General features: G+C 42.0%; 1 protein-coding gene across 2 annotated transcripts in view; it reads right to left on the minus strand.

Moving 5' to 3' along the window:
• Positions 1 to 3,684: 3,684 nt before the first annotated feature.
• The window catches only part of dstyk (dual serine/threonine and tyrosine protein kinase), a 108,390-nt gene continuing 96,504 nt past the window's right edge, over positions 3,685 to 15,570 (minus strand). For both annotated transcript variants that reach the window (XM_072480116.1, XM_072480114.1), the window contains exons 11-13: positions 14,710 to 14,824; positions 12,903 to 13,037; positions 3,685 to 10,583 (exon numbers count right to left, since the gene is read on the minus strand). In XM_072480116.1, the coding sequence (XP_072336217.1) occupies positions 10,402 to 10,583; positions 12,903 to 13,037; positions 14,710 to 14,824 (432 nt within the window). In that variant the 3' untranslated portion in view covers positions 3,685 to 10,401. The remainder of the gene's footprint in view (positions 10,584 to 12,902; positions 13,038 to 14,709; positions 14,825 to 15,570) is intronic.

Raw genomic sequence — 15,570 nt, forward strand, 5'->3', positions numbered from 1 at the left:
CTTGCATTAAAACATATGCACTTCAGGCCACCAGACCCGCTGTGTTCAGCAACTTCTCCCCGTCTGCTCTGCCTCAGAGCCACACTGTCCCTATTCCCTAGTTCTCCCTCAATGCTCTCACCTTCTGACCTATTGCTCCCGTGCCCACCCCCCTGCCATACTAGTTTAAACCCTCCCGTGTGACACTAGCAAACCTCGCGGCCAGGATATTTATGCCTCTCCGGTTTAGATGCAACCCGTCCTTCTTATACAGGTCACACCTGCCCCGGAAGAGCTCCCAGTGGTCCAGATAATGGAAACCCTCCCTCCTACACCATTTCATAAAGGTACCCTCACATGACACTTCCTATAGTAATCCTTTAACTGAATTCAAATTCTGATAATGCTTTGATCTTAAAATTTTCACCCATTCTTTCCAATACCTCCATGTATTTGCCACTCTCAATCTTTATACCTCCCCCAGCCCTACAACCCTCCATGATCTCTGCGTTGATCCATTTCTGGCCTCTTAAAAGTCCTCCGTTTTCTTTGCTCTATGAATGGACGCTATGCCGTCAGGTGCCTGGGCTCTAAGCTCTGGAATTCTCACCTCTCTCTTTCAAGGCACTCCCTAAAACGTACCTCGTTGATTAAGCTTGGCGATCAACCATCCTCATCTCTCCTTATTAGGGCTTGATATCAAAATCCGTTTCATAATAGCCCCCGTTAAGCACCTTGGGGTGCTTTGATACATTAAAGATGCTATACAAATTGTGTTTGAATCCACGTTATCTGAACCACAGATCAGTCATGATCTCTTTGAAGGGCGGGACTGGCTCGAGGGGCTGAATGGCCTACTCCTGTTCCTCTGACTGCAATGGTTCAAGAAGGTGGCTCACCTTATTTGAGGGCAATTAGGGATGGGTAATTAATGCTGGCCTTACTAATGTCACTCAGTCGCATGAACAAAATGATGGTTGTTACTGAACTTCTCTAGTTCCAAGTTTGGAGTTGAGCATTGGCGCATATCTGGATCAAGATGGGTGGAGTGAAACGCTCTGGCCCCTGTTTCACAGTTGCACTTCACCTTTAAAGATTTTTAGCATATTGGAATCCCATGACAGCTTGGGGAATAGTTACATCAAATCAAATTATTTTGAAGGTTATGAAATGAGAATAAAATGGAGTTAAATTTTCTGTAGTTGCGCATTCGGTTACTATTACAGAGACTTCAGCTTCAGATTTCTCTGAAAATGGGTGCTTAGCGGGTAATGTGGTTCTTTAATATGTTTTAATCTCAACAATCCTTGAACAAGGAACTCCTGCAGTGATGTCCTGGGACTGAAGATGATTAACCCACAACAACCTTTGTGCTAGGTGTGATTTCAACCAGTGAAATGTTTCCCTCAATTGCAACCCAATACAGTAAGCCATTGTCATTTCGAAACAATTTCCTTGCCTTTTAGAGTTTCAGAACTGATGTTGAGGTGGAAGCCAGCAACTAGGAAAGTTCAGTCAGGGATGAGAAAAGAGACACTTGATTGGCTTGTAAAACAGGTATTGGGTCTTCATCATCCCCCTCCTCTTTAACAACACCCAGGTTAGAGCAGAAATGTCACAGTTAAAGTGGCCGTTTTACTATTCAGGTCACATTACAGTAATTCCTTACCCCACTTGCCCAAAAACAAGTGACACCATTATATAATATATTCACCTGAGGAAGGAGCAGCGCTCCGAAAGCTAGTGATATCGAAACAAACCTGTTGGACTTTAACCTGGTGTTGTAAGACTTCTTACTGTGCTCACCCCAGTCCAACGCCGGCATCTCCACATCACCATTATATAAATCAGTGGATTTAACAAATGATTTGACTCCGAGAAAATCAGAAATGATTTTGAAATAACCTTTTTCCCTCATTAGCTTTGTTTTTCTTTCTGTTGTTAGCTTTTTCGAGCAGATCATAGGACTATAGAGAAGGTTGGGGATTGGAAGTGTCTGTTTCTGATGCTCCAGTGACCATGCGTGTGGGGTAGGCTTGATAAGTTTTTGTCTGCCCTTCAAGATTGAAGGATGATGGGAGTTAGTGGGGCATCATCTTCACTTGCTTCTAACCTTGTACGTATTTCAAGTCACAGGTCATGTCCTGTGCCATCAGGCCTTAGTCCCACACTAATAAATCCCAAAAATTAAGCTTACTGTATAATATTGGAAACCATTTCACTATCCTACACAAAACTATTTTAACTTTGTCAGAATTACGTTAAAAGGGGCAGCCTGTTGAAAACTCAAGTAGTTTAACCAGTGGATACAACAAACCCATTAGCTGATGTTTCTGGCAGCAACAAGAATCAGCCTCATTTACTGTTGATGCCATTATTGGAGCTCCAGTCAATTCAAGAGGTGTGGTTCTGAAGATCTAGGCAGGCAAAAAGCAAGTACACACAGTCGAACCAATCTCGAGAGGATCAGAGCTCTCCCATCAGCACAGTAAAGGATGACTGTGAATTCCTGAGCTAAACACAAGCAAAGTCTTTGCCATGCTTCCACTCCTCAATTTCAGTAGTGCTACCAGTAGCTGTAAAAGTCCCCTAAAAGGAACCAGTTGTGGCTCCCACTCTCATCCAGTAACTGCTGATTCAAACATGGAGGTGAATCTAATTGAGGAAACTTGGGAAAGTCCATAGGAGTTGCTGTCCAACAATGCCCATGTGACGAATGAACAGGAGATCAGGAAACAGGGGAGTGACAAGTACCTATGAAACTGCATCCAAGAAAGAATTGTCCAACGTTTGAGAACCTTCTATAACAGAACAGTGATTTCTGTTAGAGAGCTGCACAACAACAGCAAGGACTTGTTACAAGCCCCCGAGGCTAGTAGGCAGTCAATTTCAGCCCCACTTGACCCGGAGTCCCAACACAATTGAAATTAATTAATAATTCTTAGAAAAGCACCCAAAGTCTTTGACCCTTAACTGCCCAATAGCTAATCATCAGGTTTGTAAATTTAAACAGTTAAGTTGATTAATAACAACAATGAAAATGCAGAAAATGAAACAGGTTAACTATTCCTAACATTCCCCCTGCCCCCCCCCCCCCCCCAACCCCCAACTTTAACTCGCCCCACTCTCTGCATACACACACAAGACAAACACAGAAGGGAGAACAGGGATGTTAATAATGAAAGCTAAAAAGTCCAGGTTTTTGTCTCAGTTGGTGGTTTCTCACACACTTGGCAAAAAAAGAATGGACTTGAATTCTTGTTGATATCAGCCAGAAACTCCAGTGTGCTGTCACGATATTGTTTCTTTATAAAAATGCAGATGGACAAATCGTATGGCCAGTAACGAGAGGGGAACAGAATAGACAGTAATAGGCAAAAGAATAGGGTATAAATAAAAATGTATATATATGTGGAAAACCAACAAAATTAAGAATGCTGTCTGAAACTATGGTGGAAGCAGATTCAATAAGAATTTTCAAGAAATTGGATAAACACTTTAAAATGAGACATTTGCAAAGCTAAGAATAGGGGCATGAACCAGCAGAATGTGCCAAATCTGACAGCACACCAAGGCGAAGTGGGAATCGGATGGCTGCAAGACTTCTGCAGAATTCAGCCTTGCCTCCCAATCTCTTCAATGCAGAATGGCAAGAGTAACTAGTAAAGAAAAATAGTATAAGTGAGATATTAAAAATACAAAGAATAGGTTAATGTTCATCTTTATTATATAGCACCTTGTATTTTGTGCAGTTTTTCAGTTTTTATATAAAACAGGATTTGACAGCAGAGGCATTTTAACAATGGAGTGACATTTTGTTTTAAAACAAGTACTTCATCTTGAAACTTTACTCAATGGCTTAACTGGTGAAAGATTACAAGGAATACACAACAATAAAATATTAATAATGCATCCAACTAGTTGTTGTCCATTGCACTAGAGTCCAAGCATATTTAGTGTTTTAAAAATCTCCATTATGATGCCAAGTCTAGTCACCATTTACATTAAAAAACAGAACCACGTCAGAATGTACCAAAACAAAAAAAAAAAAAACACAATTGTTCTATAAAGGATTGTGCTAATGATTCTCACCGGAATCTCCCTCACAACTGGATATGCTGAGTTGTTGCTTAGACCCCTGGCCCCTTGCCAATTAGAGGTGATGGGGAGGGAAGTCGCATATGGGTACACATACACACACACACAAAATGCCCATCTTGGGAGTAAAATCCTTCTCTCTTTTCCCAGGGTTTAATCAAGGCAGGAAAATGCACCAAGTACTCTGGGAAAATTAGGGCGTAATGACAGATTTGGAGATGGGAAGGGGGGGGTGGGGGAAGAGAGAGACGAGGAGCATGTTTAAAACAGAAAAAAGGCTTACTCAAGATTGTGCAAGTCTTTCCCCTCCCAAGAACACCGATACAGATGTTAGCAGAAAGGTTTCATATTAACTCAATTCAACTCCCCGTGTAGGCCCATCTTGAGCCCTTCCGTGCTATCGATATCAAATCCTGTAGCACAGCAGAGTGGACAGACTAACAGCAATGGTTAGAGGGAGGTCCTTTATGGATTGCTTTGGTAACAATGACAATGAATACACTGGCCTTGCCTCATGATTCTGCGGTGGTCTGTGCTGTCCACAACTGAACTGAAGGAGAACATACGACACACAGACTAAAATTCCAGTTAAGCCCTCAACAGGATAATCCAAAAGGTGCTATTTCCCTCCCCCCAAATGAATACATAATTGGTCTAAAATATATTTTCAAAAATTTTCAGAGAAATGATTAGTTGCAAGGCATAAAATAGAATCTTGTGTGGGAACTTGTAGATCACTTATAATTTTGTAATGTCAATCAAAGTGCAGAATTTTTTTTTTTTTTTTTAAATTTAGTACCCAATTCATTTTTTCCAATTAAGGGGCAATTTAGCATGGCCAATCCACCTAGCCTGCACATCTTTGGGTTGCGGGGGTCAAACCCACGCAAACACGGGGAGAATGTGCAAACTCCACACGGACAGTGACCCAGAGCCAGGATCGAACCTGGGACCTTGGCGTCGTGAGGCAAAAGTGCAGAAATTTAGCCAATTGTACAACACGCTTTTGGTTCTGAAAGATACTGAAGCTTGATGGACATCGACTTACCACATTCACACACATTTCACAAGAATATAGTTCAGTATATTATACAAATATGGTTTAATATGTCAAAACATCCAAAATATCAATAAACCATATTTAATTTTTAGCTTGGGTCTAGTTGAGACACATGAATTGAGAGAGAATGCTTACAAGTGTACCCAGGCCATGGCACATGGGCAAGGGATGAAAGTGAGGATGGTTGGTTATATTTCTGCAGCATGCCCAGCATTTAGCTTCTGTAGCATATAGGACATCTTGGCACTTTGTTGGGTAGGGAAATGAGGAAGGATTCATACCAACCAACGGGGGCAGTGTGAAAAATGTACACTGTTGTGTAAACACGTCAAGTCATGAGTTAGCATCTCAGGAGTTTTTAAATACTGGATTTGTGTTTTTAATATGGAGTGAAAAGCAGTGCCTTAAAAGGAAATAAAAGTCAGAATGGTTCAGGTAGCAGTGCAAATAAGTGGAGCTAGCTCATAAAGAGGTTTACATGTAGGCAGAATTTTCCCCAATCCAGCCTGCAATTTGAGCACAATAACTCCTTTGGCCTGGTTGAAATTTACAAACTGCAAGGCGTAATGGGTTTGTGCTGTTGCAAAAAGGAGTCAGACTGGTGCCTTTCTTAAGGGTGTCCTTCTTGAAAACCGCAGCAGTCGAGGCTAGCTGGTTTTTCCTCAAAGAGCGTCCAATTTAAAAGTGCATGGAGCCGAGCTCGCCACCTCTTCAGTTCAGTACAACAGGCTTCAGCTCAACACAACAATCCAAGTACCCTCAGAGGCCTGCGTACACAAAGTGCAGCTGACGGTCCAAGTGCTTTCTTGAGAAAAAAAAGACAAGCGTCTTTCAAGGGTTGAAGTGCTAGAAGGGAGACCAGCTTGTCACTACATTCAATAATACAATTTACACAAAGTTTGCAGCTTTGCTCTCATTAAAAAATACTGACCTTTAGTTCTAATAGCCTTTAATAGCCTTTCGGAGATTGAAGTATAAAGCATCATGACATCGTACTACTTGATCTTGGCTCTAGATCCTTGTATATGCCATTGTATGAAAAAAAGAGCGAGAACAACCTCTACCTAATTTTTGATACAAAACCTCTTCAGTTTCTCCACTTTCTGTATGAGCTGGGCAGCTACTCCGAGTTTGGGTAATCAGATGGCCCCCTCCGAGATCTCACAATGCAGCCTGTACAACCATATTCATTGCAATAACTTGGCAAGCTATAATCATCCCTCTATTTTTTCCCCAACTCTCATACAGAATTCAATTGAGGAGTGTGGCAGAAAATAAAACACCAGGACCCTCTTGCTCTGCACTTCAATGCTCCAAGACTCTTGCGTTACTGCACATTCACTCAAAACTAAATTTTTGCAACGAGGCACCCTATTGAGCAATCCAACTTAAATCCAGCAATGTTTTATGGCCAGGAATTACTTTTTTTTTTTAAATAAAAAGGGACTGATGACACATACTTCACTGCAACTAAGTCTCTAATCTAGAACTTGGAAAAAAGTTGACAGTGAATGATTTCCCCCCCAAACGTTACATGCAATACCTAGGTTTCTTCACAGAAGGAGGATTTGAAAACAGGTTAAGAGTAATGTTCCTCTTTAAAATAATATGTACAAGCTATCTGGCTAAAGGTTCACTGCTTCCTGGCGGTAACTATTTAATGTCACTGGGCCTGTTAATCTAGTCCCCTTTGGAAATAAATCCTGAAGACAAGGGGTCTGGGCATTTAAACTCAAAAATGCTTCAATAGATTCAGATCTCCTACTTATTTCTTTGAACTCTGGCTCTTTCAGTGTTTCTCACATCCCCTCCCTCATCTTGATAATTGTGTGCTGCGAATCATGCCCAAATCAGTGGTGATTTTGCAAATTTCTTTAGCTTTTGTAAAAGGATTATTTTCTATGGCTTAACGGGACGATGAGTATTTTCCAAATACTATTGTTGCCCACCCAAATTTCCAATGTTGGCGAACATTTTTTCTGTGCTCACTGAGGAACAATGAGAGAAATGGGACAACGTTTTGGATCCCAAATGGCAGCAATACACAACTTCCAGGACAGGTGTAGCAGGAGCCAAATGGAAAAAAAACGTTCCTTCCTCTGCTGCAACAATGTTTAATCAACATACGTTTCTGCAGTTAACTACAGGAGGGGAAGATTGAAGGTTTGATCTTTGCATATGGGTCACCTGTACAGCTGCTATCTCCCTCTATTCTTCTCAATTAGTTTGAACTTTCCTATTTCCCCCAACTGAGCAAATCTGGGGGTAGCTTTGTGCTGTGGATTTGCACGAACGAGGAATGCGACGGAGCCTATTCTCATTTCAGTGTGGAGGATCTTTTAGTCAGGTTAAGAAAAGTGACTGCATTTCACTGGTCCAAAAGGCAAACCAATATTGCACTGACGTCACCCCTTGGTAATAAAGTGTCTCGATGCAAATTTTCAAAAGTTTCAGTACCTTCAACCAGTGGGATGTAGTTTTGAACTCGCTCCATTGGTTCACGCTCTACATATTCACTCATACACATACATGGAGAACAAACACTGGGGTTAAGAACCCATCTGTGCTCTGATCTCTCCTCCCCAATTTAATTATTTATTTTTCTATCACATAGTTTAGAAGACTTTTTGATCAATGGCAAAGTAATACTTCTGCTTCAAAAGCAATACTGGTCAAAACAAATTAAACAAAGTGCAAGAGGCACATTTGGTAACAGGAGACACTGTACACATGTAGCCACGGTGATGCAGTCCTTGCAAATGCTCAGGCTCTCAAACACATGCCCAGCCACTCAAACAGGACAGTCAAACGAGCAGCAGAATTAGTAATAGTATAGTTCATCCTATAATCACATGATGCTACAGGCTTGAAGAGTGCTCTCTCTCCATTACAGTCTCAAGAGTGCTTCTATATGAAAACATTTTGCCAAACTGATTCTGCATCTATCACCTGTCTAATTCATCGACCGCTCCTAATGCCCAAGAGCTGCATCCTTCTCAACAGCATTGAAATAACATCCCAGCTGCCATGAACTCAGTAGCAGATGTCACAACAGCTTAACCTTTTCATGTTACACCAAGTGATCAAACTGAACTGCTCAGATTACCGAATAAGCTGATAACAAAAGTCCATTCTGAAGCACCTAAACGTTTGCTTGTAATAAAGTTAGTGTTTACATCATCTTCAAGTGGATTGTAGAGGATGGAGTGTTAAATCTAAGTCCTCAGTTCAGAAACAAAACTAACCTGGCTAGTGCTGGTGTCAAGTGCTAAATTAAGGGGTTGTGTGTACCACTAATTAATTTGATCCCATTGACTACAATTTTCAGACACACTGATAAACCTTACTCATTGGCTCTTCGGGCTCCAGAAACACCGCCTTGAAAAAAAAAGTGATTACCAAAATAGGTATCCATATATCTTTCCTGTGTTATAATAACACTCACATCTTTGAAAAAAAGTGTTCCAATATCTTAGTTCAATATGGACAATAAAGAGTGAAGCACCAAATTTCAGAAAGACGATGGACCCCCATGGGACAAAATGCAACCATTTGAAAAAGCCTTTTAACCTTGGGAAAGGGTGGCTGAAAAGAAAATTAAACAATAAAGTAACACAGAACACTTTAAAAATAAGACATGTATAAAACTGTACATTAGAACACAAAATAATCTGGGTTTGGCTGGAAATGCAAGATGGAAGGTAGAGAACAGTCAGCCTGATTTGCACTTTAAAAAAACCCAAATAGGATGAAGTATAAAACAAGGCTGGTGATTCAATACCTCCTGTTCAAAAATGCTCACCAAGTTTTCAGCCACAATACATTTATCAAATAAAGAGTTGACCCGCAGTTTGCTTATAACTGATCGATGTATCCATATATTACGGCACAGTCTGCCATTCCTGAACGGCTGGATACTGACAAATGGGCAGGCATACCACCAAGTAAAGTGAAATTGTGAGATCTTCAACTTTAATGACTAAGACTGGAGCTAAGGGCAATGGAAGGAAATGTAGTGTTTAATGTTGGGTAGCTTCAAGTAGCCGCAATTCAAAGATATTCCGTTTAGTCTCTTGGCTAGAGGGGAAGGTCAGGACTTTAGCAGCCCTTCCACTCCTTCACCGTCAGGCATTTCAATTGCTTGAAAATCAGCAGAAGCTGAAGAATCCATTGGATGGCAAACATGTGACTAGTTGTTGAAAAAGGTCATTGGCATGTGACTAAAAGCATAACGGCTGAACGTAAAAATTGGGATTGCTTCCAAACTCATTTTAAAACCTTTCAAGCACCACACTTTCCTCGCAGCCTCTGTTCCCAGTTTTTATTCAACTGAACTATGATTATGTGCAATAGTGATATCGTTGTTCAATATTTTGAAGAGGATCTTGATGCGTCAAAAGACCCAAGTGAGCTGTTTTAGAGTAATGAACAAAAGCAGCAATTCTTGTGTAAAACACCAGCAGACACAAGCAAGGACCAGGAGCTATTGACTGGCAGCTTCAAAAGGAGAGACCGGAGCCTTGGCCGCCATTTTCCGTCTTCAATCAAGTACACAGCAGCACAGACAAGGCAAATAGTGAAACTCGACAATCTCCCAGATGGAAATTACAAACTAAAAATATCAAATGCAAAATTAGTGCAAAGTGACACTATTTGTGGAGGGAAAGAGCAAGACGAATGCCAGTGATGCAAAAATCAAACGCGACCGTGTTCGGTATTAGAGGCTATTGACAGAAAGCGAGTGAAGAACTTCAGCCAAAATATTATTTCCCTCCCCATCGTCTCCCCTCAGCACTCAGCGAAGAACACTTGCAACCCACGCCCATTGCAAAAGCTTACATGGGTCAGAATGGGTGTAGGGAGGTTGGAAAGTAAAAGGAAATTGATGGATGGGATGGAAGGGGCGAGAAACAAGCAGCTACATTCCTATCTATGTCTTTTTTTAAATGATATTCTGTGATAACTTGGAGAACTACAAGGAAGGTTTGCTCAAAAACAGTCCAGAAAAGACCAATAAGTTCCTTGCACCAGTCCCAACAAGCTGTCCTATTGCATCCCCCACAAGTGCAAGAAAATTGATAAAAAATATCAAATTTTGCTTTCTTGCTGCATAGAAGGTAAACAGTAATGCTGAACTAGTGTTAATACTTAAATTGAGTCAATGGAAACAACGCAGCCTCAACAAGCTGAGTTCCTCCTTTGCTTTTTGTGTTCCCCATTCTGTGGAGAGATCCTGCAAATCCACACGGTTTTCCGCTTGTTCATCACGTCGAGTTGTCTTTGCTCAGCGGCCCGGAGTTACTTTTGCAGAGTCTGTCCATGATGCTTTGCAGGATTGGCTGAACTATCCCAAGCAAGGGCCTCTGGGAAGGGTCGCCGTTCCAACATGCTTCCATCAGCTGCCAGCACTCCTCGTCAAAGGTAGGTAGCCGTTCCGGCCGTGCACCTAAAACCACAGAAATCACAATCACACTACATGAAGGAGGCCATGCAGCTCTTTAAAGTTGGCCAATTAGACCCACTGACCCATGACCTTTGGCCATAACCCCATACATGCCTCCATTAAGTATTTATCTAGTTCCATTTTGGAAGTTACTGAACCAGCTTTCATTATCACGAAAGGCAAGATGCGATCCGGATCACATCTTGCTCAGCCCAATTTTCTTTACGATTATCAGAAATCTATATCCTGTGTTCACTGACACTCATCTAAAAAAAGGAATACATTGGCAGGACTTGCACACAATCAAGTGAATAAAGGAGGCCATTTGGCCCCTTGAGTCTGCTCTGCCATTCAATATCGTGGCTGATCAAATTTAGACTTAAATGCATTTCTGCCTACCCCCGATAGCCTTTCAATCTCCCCTTCTTTGTCAAGAATCTATCTACTTCTAGTTTAAAAATATTCAATGATCCTGCCTTCACAGCTCTCAGGGGAAGAGAGTTCCAAAGACTCAACACGCAGAAAAATATTATTCTAATTTCCAGCTTTAAATGGAAGACCCATTATATTTAAACCATGTCCCCTAGTTGTCGTCCAAAAGAGGTGCAGATAGGTGGATTGGCCATGCTAAATTGCCCCTTAATTGGAAAAAATGAATTAGGTACTCGAAATGTTTTTTTAAAATGTAAATATCGCCACAGTCTCAGAGGACCAGAGACTGCTCTCCACTTTTGAGAGCAGACAGGTGGTGATTTAACCCAAGGGTCACCACACCTCAGGCGAGGGACAAGGCTGAGAAGGGGCATCCTACATGGATAACCTCAATTGGCATGGGAATTGGGCCTGCGTTTTTGGCATCGCTCTGTATCACAAACCAGCCGCCCAGCCAACTGATGTCTATGTGGTGATATAGAAATTAAAGAGATCAGAAAGTCATCCTAACAAAATGCTACATGGTGTTGCTTCACATCATGAGGGTAATTTGGGATCACTGTAGGAGAGACAGCCAGAAAACTTAGCGCAAGGCTTGCTAATGAGCACAAACAACAGGCCCAAAACTTTTTTATCTTATGATTAGAGACGGGGATACAGTTAAGTGACTCGTGTCAGTGACATCACTGCTATCAGCAAGTCGCAATTACTGGCAGAATGAGACAGATGATGTTTAGGAGTTTAGAAATATTGCACAAAATACAAACCAACACGCTCTTCAAACTCTGTGGGCGAAGTATAGATAAAATGCATTTTTAGGTTTTTAGAGGGTCACTCTAATCTAGACGCTACCATTGCAGGTTCATGGTGTACAATTATCAGAGGAAATGGGATTTTATGATATGGGACCTGGGAGGGTAGACCCATCTGGCTTTGTGGCAATTCTGACCCGCAATCTGGCTCGAGTACATCCTTAAAACCAGCAGCAAAATTTGCATCAAGCACTCAGGCCAGGCTGCAGGTCACAATTTCCAGAAAGTCAGGCTAGTCAACTGTCCCAGGGCCCGCAGGATAAATCTTATTCCTTCTAGCATTCTATAAGTGAACTCATCTACCAGGATAAAGATCGAGTAATCCACTTATGTACTGACTAATTTCCTTCACTCCACCATAACGTCAAAACTCTCCGTTCTGGAACTCGCTCCTAAACCGGTCTGTGTGTCGCTCCTCCCTCAAGAGGATTCTTCAAATCTACCTGCAACCAAGCTTTGGTTAAATGTAAAAATTTGGATTATTTTTTTCCAGATTTCACTTTAAACCCTTCAAGCATCAACACACTTGCCTTGCAGCTTCAGTTCCAAGTTTGTATTCAATTAAACTATGATGTGCAGTTGTAATATTCTTCTTCAATATTTTGAAGGGGATCTGAATGCACCAAAAGGCTCAAGCGAGTTGTTTTAGCAAAACAAAACTTAAAATTAAAAAAATTAAGTGGCAGCAATTCTAGTGTAAAACACCACCAGGCACAAGCAGCGACTGGGAACCATTGATTGACAACATCCAAAGGAAGGAGAGAGGGAGGCAAGCAGAGGAGTAATCATCTCCATTTCCTGTCTCAATGCAGTACCAGCACCATGGACAAGGCAAATAGCATTTCCCAACAGTTGTGAGCTCCAAGCTAAAGATGTCAAATATAAAATTAATGCAAAACTTTTGGTTACCTGTCCAAATGGCACCTTTTTGGTTGTCAACTTTGTTGGACAATGAAGCTGTGAAACGCATTAGGATGTTTAGCTTTATTAAAAGAGCGTTATTTGCACGCAGATACTTTTGAGAAAACTTCCAACTTATTTCACTTGAGACAGGCATAGAGGAGCAGTTACCAAGTACCTTTCTTCACACTGTTCCACAGCTGATCTTTGCTCGAACATTTTTCAAATGCCTCCGGGAGTTTAATTGTTCCTGTGCACAGATACCAGAAAAGGATTCCGAATGCATACACATCTACGGAATTATCATACTTTCCTAAAGGGTTTTTTTGGGGGGCGGGGAGGAAGAAGAGCATGAAAAGAAAACAAAGACAGAATTATAATCTTATGTTTGAGGATATGCTGCGGCCAGTTGACAAACGATCCTCTTCCTCATCCTCCCTCCTCAAAACCCAATCACAGTGAAGGTACTCAGACTTATTTGATGCACCACTGGAGACAAAACATCTGGTTTCTCCTGACAGCTTCCTAGTGAGTAGTATTTGTTGAGCGCTGACAAAGATCAGTCATGATCGATCTTGCACCTCTTATCACATCAAGAAATAGATAGTTTTGCAAGCTTTACAATGGCTAGGGGGAAAAAAGGCAAGTTATTGGAGTTGGGGCACAGAATAGATCTGAACGAAAGGTGGGACGGGCTGGACGCTGAATGGTCTACTACTGCTATTGCTTTGACAAGGCCAATTTCAACAAATGATGCCGGGTCTCTTGGTGCCAAATTCACTGCAGTTACATTGAAATGGCGCTGAGCAAGGCAACCCCTTGCTTTTGGGCAGATCCTCCCATGTGGGATTTTTGGGGGGGGGGGGGGGGGGGGGGGGGGGGAGAGAAGAAAGATAACTTCAACCCTGCACCGACCACCCCCCCCCCACCCGCCTAAACACACACCACACCCATCCCCGAGTTAGGTGCCACCATACATCTTTCCTGACCGATCGCCTTTAAGAGGATCTTAAGACTCCAATGTCTTTAAGTGCCAGATCCAAGAAGCAGCAAGAAAAAGCTAAAAACCAACAGGTTTAACATGAACATACAAAATTTCAGAAATACCCCGGGACATTTATGTTAAAGCACGTTATAATAAATGCAACTTCTTGCTGCTATCTATGCACATCTCAAATGATATGTACTGGCTGCTCTTTGGTGTCTCACCTAAGAGGAACGTTTCCATTTGCAGGGCAAGCTATTCAATCAAAAGGGCAATCAGAATTGTGCCGAACCCTCTTACACACCACTGGTACACCGGATAACTAAAGGGTGGAAACTCTGCTCAACTGCACCTTCATCAGGACGGCATGGTGGCGCAGTGGTTAGCACTGCTGCCTCACGGCATCGAGGGCCTGGGTTTGATCTCGGCCCCAGGTTACTGTCCGTGTGGAGTTTGCACATTCTCCCCATGTCTGCATGGGTCTCACCCCCACAACCCAATTTTGTGCAGGCTAGGTGGATTGGCCATTCTAAAGGCCCCTCAATTGGAAAAAAAATTGGGTACTTTAATTTTTATTATTTTTTATTTTTTTTTAAAAAGGAAAGGAAAAAAATAACTTTACCTTCATCAGCTGAAGGGCAGAGACCTTAAACAGCCATTTTTGTCAAGCTAACTCGACAGCATGGAAGCAAGGAGCTTCTCAGTTACTGGGTAGAGTTAGCACATCAGCCAACAGCCCTTTCTTAATGCAACATGAAAATGAAATGAATGAAATGAAATGAAATGAAAATCGCTTATTGTCACAAGTAGGCTTCAAATGAAGTTATTGTGAAAAGCCCCTAGTCGCTACATTCCGGTGCCTGTTCGGGGAGGCTGGTACGGGAATTGAACTGTGCTGCTGGCCTGCTTTAAAAGCCAGCTCTTTAGCCCTGTGCTAAACCAGCCCCTTTACATTAGTGTAGCAATAGTCAAACAATTTGACACTGAGAAAACAACATACCTGAAAACAGCTCAGGAGCCATATGGATAGGAGTCCCCACAATGCTCCCAGACATCATAGCTTCGGGTTTGCAGAACCCCAGGTCAGTGATTTTGGCTCGATTTTGTTTATCCAACTGTGGGGTCACAAAAAGAGACATCAAAAGTATTGAAACAAAACACCCTGCATTACTGGAGACAAAATGTGTATTTAATAAATTCTGCTCCTGACAATATTATGCTACCACTTTTCCCAACTGTATTCAAACGGCAGCAGGGAGCTCGCCAGATGTTCCCTCAATAACACTGCCAAAGACATGGCATTGGACTAAGACAACCCAGGGAAGTGCATTCGCTAACAGATCAAGCAGCTTTTGATTAATTTTATTTATGGTTGATTCCTATGCTCTAGCTATTCCACTCTCATTATTGGAGAGTTAATACTCGGTTTTGGTTACTAACTTGTCCCATATAACAGTAGCTGCGCTTCAAAGTAATTAATTGGTTGCAGAGTGTTTTTAAGTATCCAAATGACAACGACATAACTTCATAGAATAGAATCATAGAATTCTCAGTGCAGAAGGAGGCCATTCAGCCCATCGAGTTTGCACTGACACCACCTAGACCCACTCCCCCCACCTAGGCCCACTCCCATGTCCTGTCCCCATTACCCCACCTCACCTGCACATCTTTTGAGCACTAATGGCCAATTTAGCATGTCCAATCCACTTAACCTGCACATCTGTGGACTGTGAGAGGAAACCAGAGCAACCGGAGGAAACCCACGCAGACACAGGGAGAAAGTACAAAGTCCACAGAGTGTTACCCAAGACTGGAATTGAACCCGGGTCCCCTGGTGTTGTGAGGCAGCAGTGCTACCTAC

Source organism: Scyliorhinus torazame, chromosome 17 (genome assembly GCF_047496885.1).
Source record: "Scyliorhinus torazame isolate Kashiwa2021f chromosome 17, sScyTor2.1, whole genome shotgun sequence".
Taxonomy (NCBI): domain Eukaryota; kingdom Metazoa; phylum Chordata; class Chondrichthyes; order Carcharhiniformes; family Scyliorhinidae; genus Scyliorhinus; species Scyliorhinus torazame.